This window comes from Ovis aries, chromosome 7, assembly GCF_016772045.2.
Source record: "Ovis aries strain OAR_USU_Benz2616 breed Rambouillet chromosome 7, ARS-UI_Ramb_v3.0, whole genome shotgun sequence".
NCBI classification, from domain to species: Eukaryota; Metazoa; Chordata; class Mammalia; order Artiodactyla; family Bovidae; genus Ovis; species Ovis aries.
The window spans coordinates 67885516-67902486 of NC_056060.1; the positions used below are offsets into that span (position 1 = coordinate 67885516).

At 38.9% G+C, this 16971-nt stretch overlaps 1 protein-coding gene across 3 annotated transcripts in view; it reads right to left on the reverse strand.

Annotated features, from left to right (window-relative positions):
* Window positions 1–15739, reverse strand: part of CCDC198 (coiled-coil domain containing 198) — a 31498-nt gene extending 15759 nt beyond the window's left edge. For 2 of the 3 annotated variants that reach the window (XM_012181711.5, XM_004010678.6), the window contains exons 1-2: window positions 15376–15739; window positions 12560–12642 (exon numbers count right to left, since the gene is read on the reverse strand). In XM_012181711.5, coding sequence (XP_012037101.2) covers window positions 12560–12642; window positions 15376–15598 — 306 coding nt within the window. In that variant the 5' untranslated portion in view covers window positions 15599–15739. Of the gene's footprint in view, window positions 1–12512; window positions 12643–15375 lie in introns of all 3 variants that reach the window. The other variant, XM_042252568.2, reaches the window with a different exon arrangement.
* Between the last annotated feature and the right edge of the window lie 1232 nt (window positions 15740–16971).

Sequence of the window (16971 nt, forward strand, 5' to 3'; positions counted from 1 at the left end):
GGAGGGGATACTGAAGCACCTAGGGGAGGAAGACTCAGCAATGACTGAGCGGGGATTCTGGGGTTGGGATGGGCACAAAGAAAGTGTGCCATCCCTGGACTTGGTTCAAGATTGGATTCTTTCTGGTGATTAGGCCCCTATGTCTGCAGCCACTGCTGTCCATCATGCCACGCTCACAGTGTCATTCAATCCTCATGGGAACCCTGTGGAAAATTACAGTTACTCCCTATTTCACAGAGGTCAATGACTTGTGCAGTTTTGCAGAGTTAGAAAGTGGTGATTCTGGGATTCACACTCAGGTCTGTTCACTGCTAAATCCTATGTTACTTTCTTCAGACTTGCTTCCAAACCTAGTTTATCAGAATCTCCTGGAATCAAAGTAAAATTCCTAGGCTATTCACTGGGCATTGAGATTCAGTCAGTCTGGGATATGTCCCGGCAGGAAGGGACATACATACAAATACACACACACACACACACACACACACACACACACACACACACATATATATATAAGGTCCAAATTGTGCTCTGAAAGAAACAGTTTATTATCTTGAGGGTGCTCACAGACACTCAGATGCCTAGAAATAGAATCTTCCTTGTCCTAGGTCATTGATGCCATAGTAGAGAACTGACAGGTCTCCCTGAGGATGTAAAGTATTTGTAACTCTTTATATACGTATGTTGGCACCCCACTCCAGTACTCTTGCCTGGAAAATCCCATGGACGCAGGAGCCTGGTGGGCTGCAGTGCATGGCGTCGCGAGGACATGACTGAGCGACTTCACTTTCACTTTTCACTTTCATGCGCTGGAGAAGGAAATGGCGACCCACTCCAGTGTTCTTGCCTGGAGAATCCCAGGGACGGGGGAGCCTGGTGGGCTGCCGTCTATGGGGTCGCACAGAGTCGGACACAACTGAGGTAACTTAGCTGCAGCAGCAGCATATACGTATGTGTACATATGCATATACATATGTGTGTGTGTTTTCTCTGGGCATATAGCCAGAGCATGGTTTTCTCTGATACCCAGAGAAAACAATAATTCAAAAAGATACATGCAACTGAGTATTAATTGCAGCACTATTTACAAGAACTAGGACAGAGAAGCAACCTAAATGTCCATCAACAGAGGAATGGATAAAGAAGATATGATACATATATACAACATATTATACATATATACAATGAAATATATAATTATATACATATATAAAACACATATACATATATTGATACAGATGTGTATATATGTATTTTATATATTTGCATATATAATATTTTATATATGATACAAATATGTATGTATTTTACATATTTGTATATATTTTATATATTATTTACATATATATATTTAATTAATAGAATTTATATTTTAGAGAGAGAGAGGTTCATAGCAAAATCAAGCAGCAAGTACAGAGTTCCTGTACTCTTGTCTCCAAACACATACAACCTTAGTACTGCCAACATCTCTCACCAGCATGCTACATCAGTGAGCCTATATGGGCACATCATCATCACTCAGAGTCCGTGATTTACTTTAGGGCTTACTCTTGATGTACATCCTCTGGGTTTGGATAAATGTATCATGACGTGTATCCATTATAGCATCATAGAGAGAGTAATTTCACTATCCCCCAAACCCTCTGTGCTCTGCCCATTCATTCTTTTCTCCCCGCAACCCCCTGGCAACCACAAATATTTTTATTGTCTGCACAGTTTTACATTTAGTTGGAATCGTATACCCTGTAGACTTTTTCTGATTTCAGCCTCATTTTCTTTGGATCCACAGTTGTGATAATGGTTAAGTAGTAGTTATATATATATTTTTAGTTTCCAATTTTTTAAAATTGTTTTTTATTGAAGAATAATTGCTTTACAGAATTTTGTTTTCTGTCAAACCTCAACATGAATCAGCCATGGGGATATATGTATACACACACACATATATATATATATATATACACACACACACACACATATATATCCTCTCCGTTTTGAACCTCCCTCCCATCTCCCTCCCCATCCCAATCAAAAATTCTACAAACAATAAATGCTAGAGAGAGTGTGGAGAAAAGGGAACGCTCTTGCATTGGTGGAAGTGTAAATTGATACAGCTGCTGTGGAAGATGGCATGGAGATTCCTTAAAGAACTAGGAATAAAACCACCTAGGAATATGAAAAGAACTAGGAATATGACCCAGCAATCCCACTCCTAGGCATATACCCTGAGGAAACCAAAATTGAAAAAGACACGTGTATCCCATTGTTCACTGCGGCACTGTTTACAATAGCTAGAACATGGAAGCAACCTAGATGTCCACTGACAGATGAATGGAAAAGAAGTGGCAGTACACATACACAATGGAATATTACTCAGCTATAAAAAGGAATGTATTCAAGTCAGTTCTAATGAGGTGGATGAACCTAGAACCTATCAGAGTGAAGTGAGTCAGAATGCTAGACACCATATTCTAATGCCCTATATATGGAATCTAGAAAAATGGTACTGAAGAATTTATTTAAAGGACAGCAGTGGAAAAACAGACATAGAGAATAGACTTATGGACATGGGGAGAGGGGAGGAGAGGGTGAGATGTATGGAGAGAGTAACATGGAAACTTACGTTACCATACGTAAAATAGATAGTCAATGGGAATTTGCTGTATGGTTCAGGAAACTCAAACCGGGCCTCTGTAGTAGTAGTAATCTTTAAGTACTCCTCCTAGGCAATTACTTTGTGGCCTTGAAAAGAACCTAAAGAATGCCATTTCTCCACAAAGGGCACTAGATGGCAGCAGCTAACATTGCAAATAGGATCCCTCAGTTAAATCATTTGCTCTTAGCCTGAGAAGCACTGCAGAAAAAAAAAAGTGTTGGAAAGCTAGCTTCTCCCAACAAGCTGGTCAAATGAAATTGCCTAAGAATTCTGGGTTCATATCAATGTTCTTTTTCCCTGCCTGGGAAGCAAGATGCCTCACTTTATCATCTTCAGAGAAAATACAATGGAAGGAATTACTGATGAATTGGTTGAATGATGCCTTTTTAAAATTCATGATATAAAAAATGATATGTCTAAAGATTGCTGGATTATTCAGCTTCTCAAATAAAACAAATGGTCAGGATAATAAGTGGTGGAGTGTCAGCTAGGAGATTCAGGAAAGGAGATTACATCAAGCATAAGTCACAGAGCTTGCTGACAAGTTCCAACCTGAGATGGTTGCTTCTGTTTACTAGCAGGAAGATAAAGGTGGCAGGATCAACTGGAAGAAACTATAAAGTGTGTTTGGTATCATGACTTAAGAATGTGTTCTTTAAGTTTCTAGGAGGAAGGTAAAGTTGTCCAAAGGAGCAAGAAATTGTCAGGGCAAGGCGGAATTTCTGGTCAAATCTTTGCAATGAGCTCACATTTCAGTAACATTCTTTGATTCAAATATCTGGCAATGAAAAATAAAACATAAACCAAAAAGATGTGGTCAGGCTTTAATACAAGATAAATACCTCTCTAGATCAGAAAGCAGAACGGAAGACTTGGGGGAAGCTGATTCATAAGCCATTTAGGGCTCCTGTTGGCTGTAAGTTATTTCCATAGGCTAAAGAGACCTAAAAAATGCTTCATATAAGAAGGAAACATAAAGCCAGGCTCATGGTTTCAACTCTGGGACTGAGCTGTACTCACCTCTTTACCCAGTCAAAGGGCTGTATCAAAGTGTAAGCCAGATTTGTTTTATAGGTGTTATCAAAAAGTTGAATATAAAGAAGCTAAGACTTTTTTATAACGATAAATTCAAAAGCTTAGAAAAATGGATAGTTTTCTGGGAAATATAAATTTTAAAAGTTAAATCAGGAAGAAATAAGATAAAAAATCAACTCAGAACCATTCTTTTACTGGTTAAGTTACTAGGAAGGCTGCTCACTTTCCACCGAAGTCCAGGTGACCAAAGACGGTTTCACAGGCCTGTTTTCTGTTTTTATTGGAGTATAGCTGCTGTACGATGCTGTGTTAGTTTCTGCTGTACAACAGTGAATCAGTTTTGCCTGCGTATGTGCTTAGTCGCTCAGTCGTGTCTGACTCTTTGCCATCCCGTGGACTGTAGCCCGCCAGGCTCCTCTGTCCGTGAGATTTCCCAGGCAAGAATACTGGGGTGGGTTGCCATTTCCTCTGCCAGGGGATCTTCTCATCCCAGGGATTGAACCCATGTCTCCTGCATTGGCAGGCAAATTCTTCACCACTAAGCTACCAGGGAAGCCTGAATCAGCTATATGTATACATATATCCCCATACTCTTAGCCTTCCACACCCACCTCCCACTCTACCTCCAAGGCTTCACAGAGCATCAAGCTGAGCTCCATGAGCTATATACAACATTAGCTATCTATTTTACACCAGGCCCATTTTATTAAATTTATAAGGAATAGATAAGAACTATGTTAAATCAAATGTTTTAGAGAACAGAAAAGAGGGAAAGATAATCAATTCATTTTATAAAACTAGTATCAGTTCAGTTCAGTGGCTCAGTCATGTCCGAGTCTTTGCAACCCCATGAATCGCAGCATGCCAGGCCTCCCTGTCCATCACCAACTCCCAGAGTTCACTCAGATTCACGTCCATCGAGTCAGTGATGCCATCCAGCCATCTCATCCTCTGTATAAAACTAGTATAACCTTGAGGGAAAAAAGATGGAAAAATATATAAAGAAATTAAAGAACAACTCCACTTATGAAAATATATATAAAAACCCTGTGAGTGAGTGAGTGAAGTCGCTCAGTCGTCTCTGACTCTTTGCGGCCCCATGGACTGTAGCAGTCTACCATGCTCCTCTGTCCATGGGATTTTCCAGGCAAGAGTACTGGAGTGGGTTGCCATTTCCTTCTCCAGAGGGTCTTCCTGAGCCGGGGACTGAACCCAGGTCTCCCGCATTGTAGGCAGACGTTTTACCGTCTGAGCCACCAGGGAAGTCCTAAGCATATAAAATTCAGTAGTGTATTTCTGTGTGTATATATATATCTCATGACCAAGTAGGGTTTATATCTGGAATACAAACATGGTTCACATCATAAAATCTATTAGTGTAATATATTAGATCAACTGGTTAAAAAGAAAATCCATAGGATCATTTTAATAGGTTATTTAATAATTATTTAATAAAAACATCAGTAAAATTTAACACTCAGCCCTGGGAAAAACTCGTAGCATACTAGGAATAAGATAAATGAGAAAACTGTTGGTAATTGAGTGAAAAGCGTTGTGCCAGATAGCTTCTATTTATTTCTCCAGATCCTCTTATCACATTACTCTGTTCTCTGCCTGTAAGAGAATAAGCAGTTTCTCCTGCCTTCTGGCTTCCAATTGGGTCAACTACTAAAGAACCCTGGTAGGAGATCTGAGAGAAGAAGGAGAATGGAGTCAGGATATTTCTTCCTCTGTCTCCCTCCCTGCAAAGTCATATTGGGTTGGCCGTATCCCACCCTCCTCTCAAAGCAGCTTCCTCTACCTCACTCTCCCTTTCTAGGTTCTAGAAGTCCTTTGTGCTAAATATAGCCACTTCTCAGCTGCCACTAATGGCTATTGCAATACCCTCTCTGGTTCCTCTTCAGTTCAGTTCAGTCGCTCAGTCGTGTCCGACTCTTTGAGACCCCATGGACCTCCCTGTCCATCACCAACTCCCGGAGTTCACCCAAAGTCATGTCCATTGAGTCAGCGATGCCATCCAACCATCTCATCCTCTGTCGTCCCCTTCTCCTCCTGCCTTCAATCTTTCCCAGCAACAGGGTCTTTTCTAATGAGTCAGCTCTTTGTATCAGGTGGCCAAAGTATTGGAGTTTCAGCTTCAACATCAGTCCTTCCAATGAACACTCAGGACCGATCTCCTTTAGGATGGACTGGTTGAATCTCCTTGCAGTCCAAGGGACTCTCAGGAGTCTTCTCCAACACCCCTTATCCATGCTATTTTTTTGAGTGCTCAGTCATGTCCAGCTATTTGCAACCCCATGGACTGTGGCCTGACAGGCTCCTCTGTCAACGGGACTTTTCAGGCAAGAATACTAGAGTGGGTTGCCATTTCTTCCTCCAGGAGATCTTCTTGACCCCGGAATCAAACCCACTTATGAATCTTCCGCATTGCAAGTGGATTCTTTACTGCTGAGCCACTGGGGAAGCCCTATTACTTATAAAGAAAACTTCCCTGACTTATCCTAATTTGAACGTAGTATCTTTACACTTTGGGGACTCTGACAAGCACCTACCAAAATTCTACTGCAAATGTATTTAGTTTTAGAACCAGTCTCGTTAATTACATGGATAAGGCAAGGTATGTCCATTATTACTGCTTGTGTTCAGCATTGCAGGGGAAGTTTTATTCATTGCAAAAGTCAAGAAAATCTGTATGAGGCACAATTGGGGAGAAATAGAAAAAATTATTCTTGTTTATAAAAAATATTGTCTATGTAGAAAGTCAGGAAGAATCTATAGACAATTAGAATAACCAAGGTATTTCCATCAAGTTGTGGAACTCAAAATGTGATATATAAAAATCATTAGCTTTCTTATTCACCAATAATAATCTTTTAGAAAATTAAATGGGAAAAATACCTCATTCATAGTAGGATAGAAAAATCAAATGGGATGTTTTGATGGCCAGTTGTAGTTGTATGTGTCAGCTTGGTTAGGTTACAGTGTACAGTTATTCAAACACTAATCTAGGAGCTCCTGTGAAATTCTTTTGCAGATTCAATTAAAGTCAATAATCAGTTGACTTTAAGTAAAAAAGATTAAGGGGCTTCCCTGGTAGCTCAGTTAAAAAACTGCCTGCAGTACAGGAGACCAGTGTTCAATTCCTGGGTCAGGAAGATCCCCTGGAGAAGGAAATGGCAACCCACTCCAGTATTCTAGCCTGGAGAACCCCATGGACAGAGGAGACTGGTGGGTTACAGTCCATGGGGTCACAAGAGTTGGACATGACTTAGTGACTGAACTAACACACAACCTTGGAAGATTATTTTAGATAATCCGGGTGGGCCTGATTCAATCAATTGGAAGGCCTTAAGAGCAAAGCTGAGGTCTTCCTGAAGAAGAGGAAATTCTACTTGTGGATAGCAGCTTCAGCTGATGCCCTGCAGTTTCAGTCTACCCTTTCTGATAGCCTGTCCTGTGATTTAACCTTGCCTTATCAATCATCCTCCAAATCATGTAACCGTCATGTAACTTGTAATAAGTCCTTTTATATATATCTCCTTTTATAGGTTCTGTTTCTCTGGTTGAACCCTGATACAGACATAGAGAAACAAACCTAAAAATACATCACACAAGGCCCCTGTAGAGAAATGAGACATTATTGAAAGACCTAAAAGAAAAATTTGAGTGAATTATGTATACCAAGTTCATGGTTTAAAAAACTCAATATTGTAAATGTGGTTAATTTCCCCCAGATTAATCCATGAATGCATTCCAATGAATGCATTCCAATCAAAATGCTGAAAAGGTTTTTTTGTGGAACTTGACATGAAGAACCAAACTTTACATGGAAGAGCAAAGGACTGTAAATAGCAAAGACAATTCTGAAGAAGAAAAAGGCAAATGAACTTGCCATACTAGATATTAAGACTTAGCTTAAAGGTATATAGACAGAGAGGAATTCCTGTGGATACATAAATAGGCCAGTTCAACAGAAGAGAGAACTCAGAAACAGACTCACTGAGCTGTGGATGTCAGATACAGGAGAGAAGTAAAGTTTCAAATCAGTGGTCACAAAGGATGATTCCATAAACAGTTCTGGGACAAGAGACTAATCAAATGGAAAAATAATCCATTTGATACAGCATGCTTGGGGCTGGTGCATGGGGATGACCCACAGAGATGTTATGGGGAGGGAAGTGGGAGGGGGGTTCATGTTTGGGAACACATGTAAGAATTAAAGATTTTTAAATTAAAAAAATAAAAAACTAAAAAAAAAAAAGTAAGATCCGATTCCAGCTTCACACCTGAATTTAATGGCTTAATTAATTTAATCCATCTTAAATAGATGGATTAGGACCTACATATGAAAAGTTAAAGATTCTAAATTTTAGAAATAAAAATATCTTTATGAACTTGGGGAATTTAAAAATTTCTTTGACAAAATATGAGAGAGAAAACAGAGATAAAGATTGAGAAGTTTGACAACATCAAACTCTTTGTGTACACACAAACACACACACGCACACAAAATGAAAAGACAAACCATAGAGGATACTTGCAACACATATAAGGAACAAAGGACCAGATCTAAAGCATACAAAGAACTCTCACCTGTCAAAGAGATTATAGAAAATGGCCAAAGGATTAGAAACGTTGAGAGAGAATAAGTTTGTGACAAATTGTCTAAGACCTCAAACAGTGTAATGAATTATCCAGGTTTATGCTCATCTTTCTCTCCTCTCCATTCATTCTTTGAACATTGATTAATGCATACTTATAAATCACCATTTATATGCTAGCTACTTCTCCAGGCACTTAGATATGTAGTGAAGACAACAGACAAAAACCCCTGCCTCTGTGAAGATTATACTCTAGCACTGGGGTGAAATATGAGGGGTTGCGAGGTGGTGGAAAAAACACACAATGAACCTAATATGTAAGCAAATTGCTTAGTGTGTTAGATGGAAATAAGTGCTCCAGAGAAAAAACAGTGAAGAGTCAAGGGAATCAGGAGTGTCAAGAGTAAGAGCTGCAGCTGTCAACAGGTTGTCATGTAAGCCTTAAAGGAAAAGTGAGATTTAAGCAAATCTTTGAGAAGCTGCCTGCAATGCAGGAGACCTAGGTTCGATCCCTGAGTCAGGAAGATCTCCTGGAGAAGGGAACGGCAACCACTCCAGTATTCTTACCTGGAGAATTCTATGGACAGAGGAGCCTGGCTGGCCACAGTCCATGAGTTAAAAAGAGTTGGCCATGACTGAGCGACTAAACTTTATTGGACATGAAGGAATCATCCAAGGAGATCATTTGAGGAAACTCTATATGGGATACGGGTGGAGGACCATCTCCACCTTAGGCTGGACCTGAGATGGTTGAATGAGAAAGTGAATCTCTCAGAAAGGTTATTGATGATCACCTCTTCAATATGGGGCAGATACATTTGAGTCAGGGCTCCCTGGCAGAGCTTCTCAGATCTCAGCATCTCCGAGCTGGAGAACCTTAGTTCAAGACCTGCTCTTAACTTGAGGAGTTATTAGATGTTTAGGAAGTGGAGTGTGCCAAATATGAAACTCAAATTATTTAGGTTGCAATTATATTTGGTTTAATAATTAAAAATACTTGTATAACTTTCTTTGGCAGGGATTAGGCTATTAATTAGCATGTCATGGGAACCTAGCATTTATTATTCTCTCAAAAACCCATTTGTGGTGGAAAATGTGCTGAGCCTCATTTGTGAAGATAATTATAGTTGATATCTTTGGGAGTGTCTGCCAAGTTCCCAGTGATTTCCCTCTTCTCTGGGAGCTGCCTCTATAATCTACATGGAGTGGTAATTGGTGGGGGAAAGGGAGGCTCCCCTGCTCACACTTCTACTATATGAGCATATTCTCTGGTCATAGCTCATTGGAACAGAGCTAGAATCACGAGCAAAGCTGAGCCAATAATATTTTAAAAATCTCCCAGGAATTTGGACTTAGAGCCAAAAGGGCTAGACTAGTTTGTCTGACTAGAATTATGAGATGCAAATTCAGTGTGGCCAAATTTCACCAAATAGTCTCGAGGACCAGAGAAAGTCGATCTGCAAGGAGAGAGAAAGCAGATGCAGAGAGAGTGAGTTCTTCTGCCTTTCAGGTTCTAAGACATAGCTCTTCCCTGAAGTCTAGGTGCCTGCCAACTTTTGAGTTCATTAAAAAACTCCTATGTCATTATAAATTATCACATTGGTTGCTTTGGCTAGTCCATTTGACTTCCGATACAGTGATGCTGCTGCTGCTACTGCTGCTAAGTTGCTTCAGTCGTGTCCGACTCCTTGTGACTCCATAGATGGCAGCCCACCAGGCTCCCCTGTCCCTGGGATTCTCCAGGCAGGAACACTGGAGTGGGTTGCCATTTCCTTCTCCAATGTATGAAAGTGAAAAGTGAAAGTGAAGTCACTCAGTTGTGTCCGACTCTTAGCGACCCCATGGACTGTAGCCTACCAGGCTCCTCCATCCATGGGATTTTCCAGGCAAGAGTACTGGAGTTGGTTGCCATTGCCTTCTCCACAGTGATGCTACAGATATGAAATAGTAGGGAGATCACTTTGATTTTTTTTTCCCCAGTAGGGATGTGCTGTGTGTGCTAATTCCAGTTGTATCTGACTCTTTGCAACCCCATGCACTATAGACTGTCCCTGGGGCTCTCCAGAGAAGAATACTGGAGTGGGTTGCATTTCCATCTCCAGGGCATCTTCCCAGCCTAGGGGCTGAACACTCATCTCTTAACATCTCCTGCATTCATAGGCAGGTTCTTCACCACTAATGCCACCTGGGAAGTCTGATCAGGATAATGGGTTTCATTCATTCATCTGTCCATTAATTCATTTATTCATAAACTTTCAAGGGATACATACTGTGTTAGTGACTTAAGATATAAGACTGAATGTAGTTTGTATGGTCAAATAATTTGTTTTGATTCTTCATTGTTAAGGTGGTTGGTTGGGATATGGGGATGCAGTCTTTGACTCTGAAATACCAAATTTCTCTTTTTGAGTTTCACTGACTTGAGAAAGTCAAAGCCTGACTTTCGCTTATTTACGGTTGATAGATATAAAAAAGGACTCTGTGAACTACAAACTCCTACACAAATATTTTTCACTGTTTATAGTAATAATCTTTTTGAGTTATTCAGCTTAGAGGCTTCACAGAAACATATAAAATGAGCTCCTTTGAAAGGAGGCCTTTGATTTATAATGATTTAGAAACAAAATATAAATTTTAAAATTGCCACTTTAGGTAGAGATATGCCCAAAATGTTAAAAATTATATATTAACTTGATAGAATTGCACTTTATTTTACATTGACTAAACAATATTTTATGGTTTCTAATATTTTGGGAAAAGATCCTCCTTTTTTGGTATCCAAAAGATATAATCACTCAAATAATGATTGTGAACTTCTGGAGAAGACAGGTAAATAAAAACCAACTTAAATAGAAATATCCCCCCAAAATGAGCTCAGATACCCCTAGGATTAGTCCAGAGACCTGACTGAGTTGTGTAGCAGGTGGGGTTTGATTCCAATTCCATTTTTCAAATATCAGTGATAGATCCTGCTCACAAGAGAGCTCCAAACCCTCCTTTTAGCTGATGCTCACTTCAGAGGACCCATTCAGACGGATCTCTTTCCCCTTCTAGGATGAGGGTTCTTAAAATTTATAGGTCTCTACAGGGAATTCATTAAATATTTATTAAGGTGAATGCATTTAAAACTCCTGCTTTGCTGCCTTGAAATCAGTGTGTTAAAGTCACTTCAGTCTTGTTTGACTCTTTGTGACCCTATGGACTATAGCCTGCCAGCTTCCTCTGTCCATGGGATTCTCCAGGCAAGAATACTGGGGTGGGTTGCCATGCCCTCCTCCAGAGGATCTTTTGGACCCAGGGATCTAACCTATGTCTCTTACATCTCCTGCATTGGCAGGCAGGTTCTTACCACTAGTGCCACCTGCTGCTGCTGCTAAGTTACTTCAGTCGTGTCCGACTCCGGGTGACCCCATAGATGGCAGCCCACCAGGCTCCGCCATCCCTGGGATTCTCCAGGCAAGAACACTGGAGTGCGTTGCCATTTCCTTCTCCAATGCACGAAAGTGAAAAGTGAAAGTGAAGTCGCTCAGTCGTGTCCAACTCTTCAAGACTCCATGGACTGCAGCCTACCAGGCTCCTCCGTCCATGGGATTCTCCAGGCAAGAGTACTGGAGTGGGTTGCCATTGTCTTCTCCAGCTAGTGCCACGTAGGAAGCCTTAAATTCAGTGTTCTCAATTCCATTAACTAAATATTTTGAATGATGAAAGGTTAAGGATAGAAGGACTGTAGAGATCATCTATGCCAGTGTTTAAGAGCACAGGCTTTGGAGGCCTGGTTGATATGTGGCCCCTTCTGTCCTTGGGCAAGTTACTTAACTCCCTGAAGCACATGTATAAAACAAGGATAATCCTTCCTTTCTCATTGAGGGGTATGAAAATTAAATGAATGACAAAGATCATTGTTGCTTAGAGTGTAACAGACTTGTATAGGTGGTAATTAGTTATAGTAGTTGTTACTGTTATATGTCACCATGATTGCCCTACAGTCATTCAATTAATCAGTGCAAGATTCAGATCCTTTGTGTCCCTTCATTCCTATATCTTTGGTACTATACCTGCTTCCTTTGGTGGTGGTCTTAAAAGTGAAATCATTACAAAAGGAAATCCTAAAGAAATGTGGTTTGCATTGACAGCATTCTCTTTAATAACACCGTCATTCTCATTAGCATAGTCATTGTCAATATCCCTCTTATATGATTATAGTTAAAAAGGGATATTACCATTAAATCCAAGAAATTCCTTATGAAGCCTTTTAAATGCATCTTACTTGAAGTCTTCGGGGTGGATGCCTTTTAATAATACTTGTTTCTTGCTGTTCCAGTGGGAAGTCAAAATACATGGCCCTTGGCCCTTGAAGGGTTGGAGAGAAACAAAAACAAACCATTAAAAGCAATTTCCTATGACATTAAATTGATTATTAGTTGTTAGACTTTGTTAACACCATTTTGTATCTTCAGTTCTGTATATCTAACCAATAGGTTGAATGTGAAGATGAAAGACGTAAAGCAGGGGCCCCACATAATGGCAAATGATAAAATATTAGCCTAGACTCAGGATTTAATTTCTGCTTTCCTCATTTCCTCCCTGATTAATATTTAGAGGAATAATTGCACAATTAACAATGTATTGACTAGAAATGTTATTCAGACATAGCATTTGGCTTGGAAAATAGAAACTTACTGATTTGTTTTAATTTTATGAAATCCTTCCCAAGTAAATAGAAATCAGAAAAAAACATAACTTTAAGAAGTGAAAATAAGTTCTCTTTTCAGGTAAAATAGATTAATAGATGGATAGGTATTAGAGAGGTGATGAAGAAATGGAACTTGAGTGTGTAATAGGAATATGGAATGCTTATCATTGAATGTTTCCAATTAAATAATCCATTCCCCCACTGCAAGTAGGGAAATGAATTCCCACAAGTTGCCACTCTAACACAACATATCAATATTCTTCTTGATGAAATAACCCAGGGCTACAGTGTTAAAGATCCAGAGAAGCTCATTAGGAAACAGAGAAGCTCAAGAGATCCATGTGGATTTCATTTTTCAGCTTGATTAGCCTGGGCCCTTGGGACCGCTACCATAACCAATGCTACGTGAATGACCTCCTTGTCCTTTCCTCATAACAATCTGGATGCATTCTGACTTTGAGATTGTTGTGCAGACTATCCCGTAGTCCCACTTTGCATTTTAAATGGAAAAATTCCTGGGTAATTGTGTGTTTCTATCCTTAAAACCTTTGAATGATCACCTGAAGAATATCTCTATGACCTTCCTTTCTTTCAAGAATTTCAGGATATCAAGCAAGACCCAAAACATGTTGGATTTAAAAATGTAAATATTTTCAGCAAAATATATTTCAGCAATGTGACTACACCTTATTTTTATGCCATGATTTGGGTAATATCACCCTATTATTTAATTTGCTTCTGCTGAAGTGGTATAGGCATGTGTGCTTTTACCTTTGATAAACAGGTGAAGAAAATTGATGAAACAGCTTGCCTAAAGTCATACTATTTGGTATTTGGTGAAGCTGGGGTTAGAATGTGGGTCTCTCGAAGAAGGTGTTCAGAATGCTTACCATCCCAGTGTTATTTATTTTTAATGTGATTTTGCAATTTCAAAAATAAGAACATTTCCCAGTTAGACTCTAGCACATTAGAATCAGCTTTTGCCCTTTGGTTATCAAAATCTTAAAACTCTAGATGGAAGGTTTAGATAAAAAATGAATTATTCAGTGAGACTAAGAGGAATAGTCCTACTAACATGCTTAGAAAGTTGAACAACAACAACAAGAAAAGGCTATATGGAACCAGTCAAAGGTTATCAGTTCTATAGAAAGTAGCCATGAAGATCATTCTAGATCTAGGTACCAGATCTAGATCTAAGACTTACTAGGCACTAAAAAGGAATGCATGTATATATATACACACACACATACACACAAAATATATATATTCTGGCCAATAATGGGAACTTACTTGTGATAATAGTACAGAATGTGAAGAAAAAAAATAATGTACATATGTGTGTATATATATCACGTATGTATATACGCATGTATCTCTTCCCTGATTAGAATGTCTAAGTATCATCTGTTTATGTATCATCATGATTGTCATAAAATATTTTATATCTTGTAAAATGCCACAGGAAAATTTATAGCCCCTTCTGGCTTGGATCTTCCAATCATAATGGGAAAAATTCTCTTAGTTCTGCAAATGATCATGAAGAATCAGGGGCTGGGGAGAGGGTGCCCCATCCACTCATCTGTACTGCAATAAATGAGTTCAGTTTGGAGTGGTTTCCAAATGCGCATCAGAATGGATTCATTTCTTTAGTACTGCTTTCAAAACAACAAAGCCTGATGCATGAAATGATACTGGAGAGATTGATTTACATTTAAAATCCAACTGAAATGCATGAGTATCATAATCATCACATTTTTATCTATGGAATTTGTTTTATTTATTGTGGTAAAAGTCACATAATATAAAACATTCTCTTTTAATCATATTTAACTGTATTTATACAAACCATATTTATGCAGCTCAGTACATTCACATTATTGTGCAACTCTCACCATCATCCATCTCCCAAATTTTTCACTTTCCTAAACTGAAAGTCTGTCCCCATTAAACACTAATTCCCCATTCCCACCTCTCCCCCTGGCCCCTAGCATCTACCAATGTACTTTCTGACTATAAATTTGACTATTCTCATAGTCATCTCATTTAAGTGGAATGAAACAGTATTTGTCACATCTAAGGTCTATTGGAAAAGAATTTTAATTGCCTGGCAAAGCTAGGTATAAATATCAAAAGGACTATAAACCAAGCTGACCCCAAATGATTATTTCCTTCTCGTGTGGAATGATGAAAAGCCCTTAGTTCCCAGTTCGCACACCTATTCTAACGTGCCCAGAATACTTAAAATAGACAAACATTATCTCCTGTTGACAAATGTCCCTTTATATTTCAACAATTAAGAAACTTCATGGATTATAGAGGTAGACAGATTAATCTATCAGTAGCTCTCCTTTGCCCACACCCACAAATTTCTTGCTGGGTTTTACATTTACCTTCAGAATATCTTCCATACCAGGTCTCTCGTAGAGGTGGCAACTGCCCTTCTAAAGCTTTATTCTGGTCCTGCAGTCTTGCAAATGAGTATAAACTGTTTTCTTCCAGATTCTGAGTGAATGCAAAATCCACAGGGCCACCCAAGGGAGTCTCTTCCTCTTTGTTTTGCAAAGGTACTACCTTGGTCACCCTTGGGTGAGACTTAGAGTGACTCAGGCCCATTTCACATTAAAGACACTCTGTAAAACCATGAGGTTAGTGGTTTGGGGCCTTTAAAGTGGCTTATTTTAATCAAGGAACTTCTGAAGTTAGCCCAGCTCCAAAGTATTTCTTCCCTTCATGACATCTGCGTAGCTTTATTTCACTTCACACTAACCCTTTGGCCACTTCCTGGGAGGTTGGTTTCTATGGAGACTTCCCTTCAACTCCTACTTGGCCATTTCAGACCCAAAGAATCCAGTTAAACATTGACTTGGTTATGCTACTTTCTGAAACACTCAGTGGTAGGAAGAGAAACAACTATTGATCATTAAACAGATCTCTAACACCAGGAAGGCTGTTAACAGAAATGGAGAGCAGAGGTTCAGAGAACTTCAATTTGACCCTTTCATTGTGCATACCTTTAGCCATCATCTGTAAGAATTACCAACTGAGAAGAGCTAAGTCACCTTTGGAAATGTTGGGAGCTAATCACCTAGGGGCTTTGTTAATCTTTAACTTTAATTGAAGAATTTATCTTCCAAATAGGAAACAGCAGAATAGCTAAAATGATTTTTCTGTCAATAATTTGAATTGCCCTTGAAGAAGATGAATACAGAAGGGTAGGGAGACAGTAGCACTTTAATCCTGGGAATGAGGGGACAAACTTCTTGAATAAATAGTTCAAGCAAAAGACAAAGATATACTATAAACAACAACAGTGATGACAAAAAAGCAAACTCAGCTATAGCCTATGTGTTTTGTTTAAAAAAAATTGAAAAAAAAAAAAAAGACTGAAGATAGATGTGCTGAAATGTTGAATAGTGATTTTTGAATAATGGGATTATGGGTGATTTTTTATTTTATTCTTTCTTTATATGTAGAAGCAGAACTCACTTTCAGTTTCTAATTGTCCATGACCACAGATTATTTATGTTTTCATCACATCCCTACAGGGATACAGAGAAGTTCAAAGGTATGTATTTTTTTTTACTTTTGTGAAATTCATTTGCTAAGGGGCTAACGTAGGTTTGGAAATTCTCATACGCCAATAGAGTTCATCAAAAAAGAAATCTGAGTTTAATTTTCTCTCTTTGTGTTTTATACACAATCTTCTCTGTGGCAGAAAGACTTGTACATGAGCATCATATATTAATAGTATCTGCAAACAATACTTTTGGTAACAAGAAGCTAATTATAAAGGTTAAAATAGTTGAACAGTATCTAGTCAGGTTTATTTTTGGACACAATTAGTTTAAGTATTTCTAAAAGCAAGGAAAAGTATTGCAAGCTAACAAATGAACTAGAAATTATACTGGAAATTGTGGACTTCATGGATCTGGACCAGTGAGAACCATTCAGTTCTCATTTTTTTGATTTACTATTGTTTACTTTTG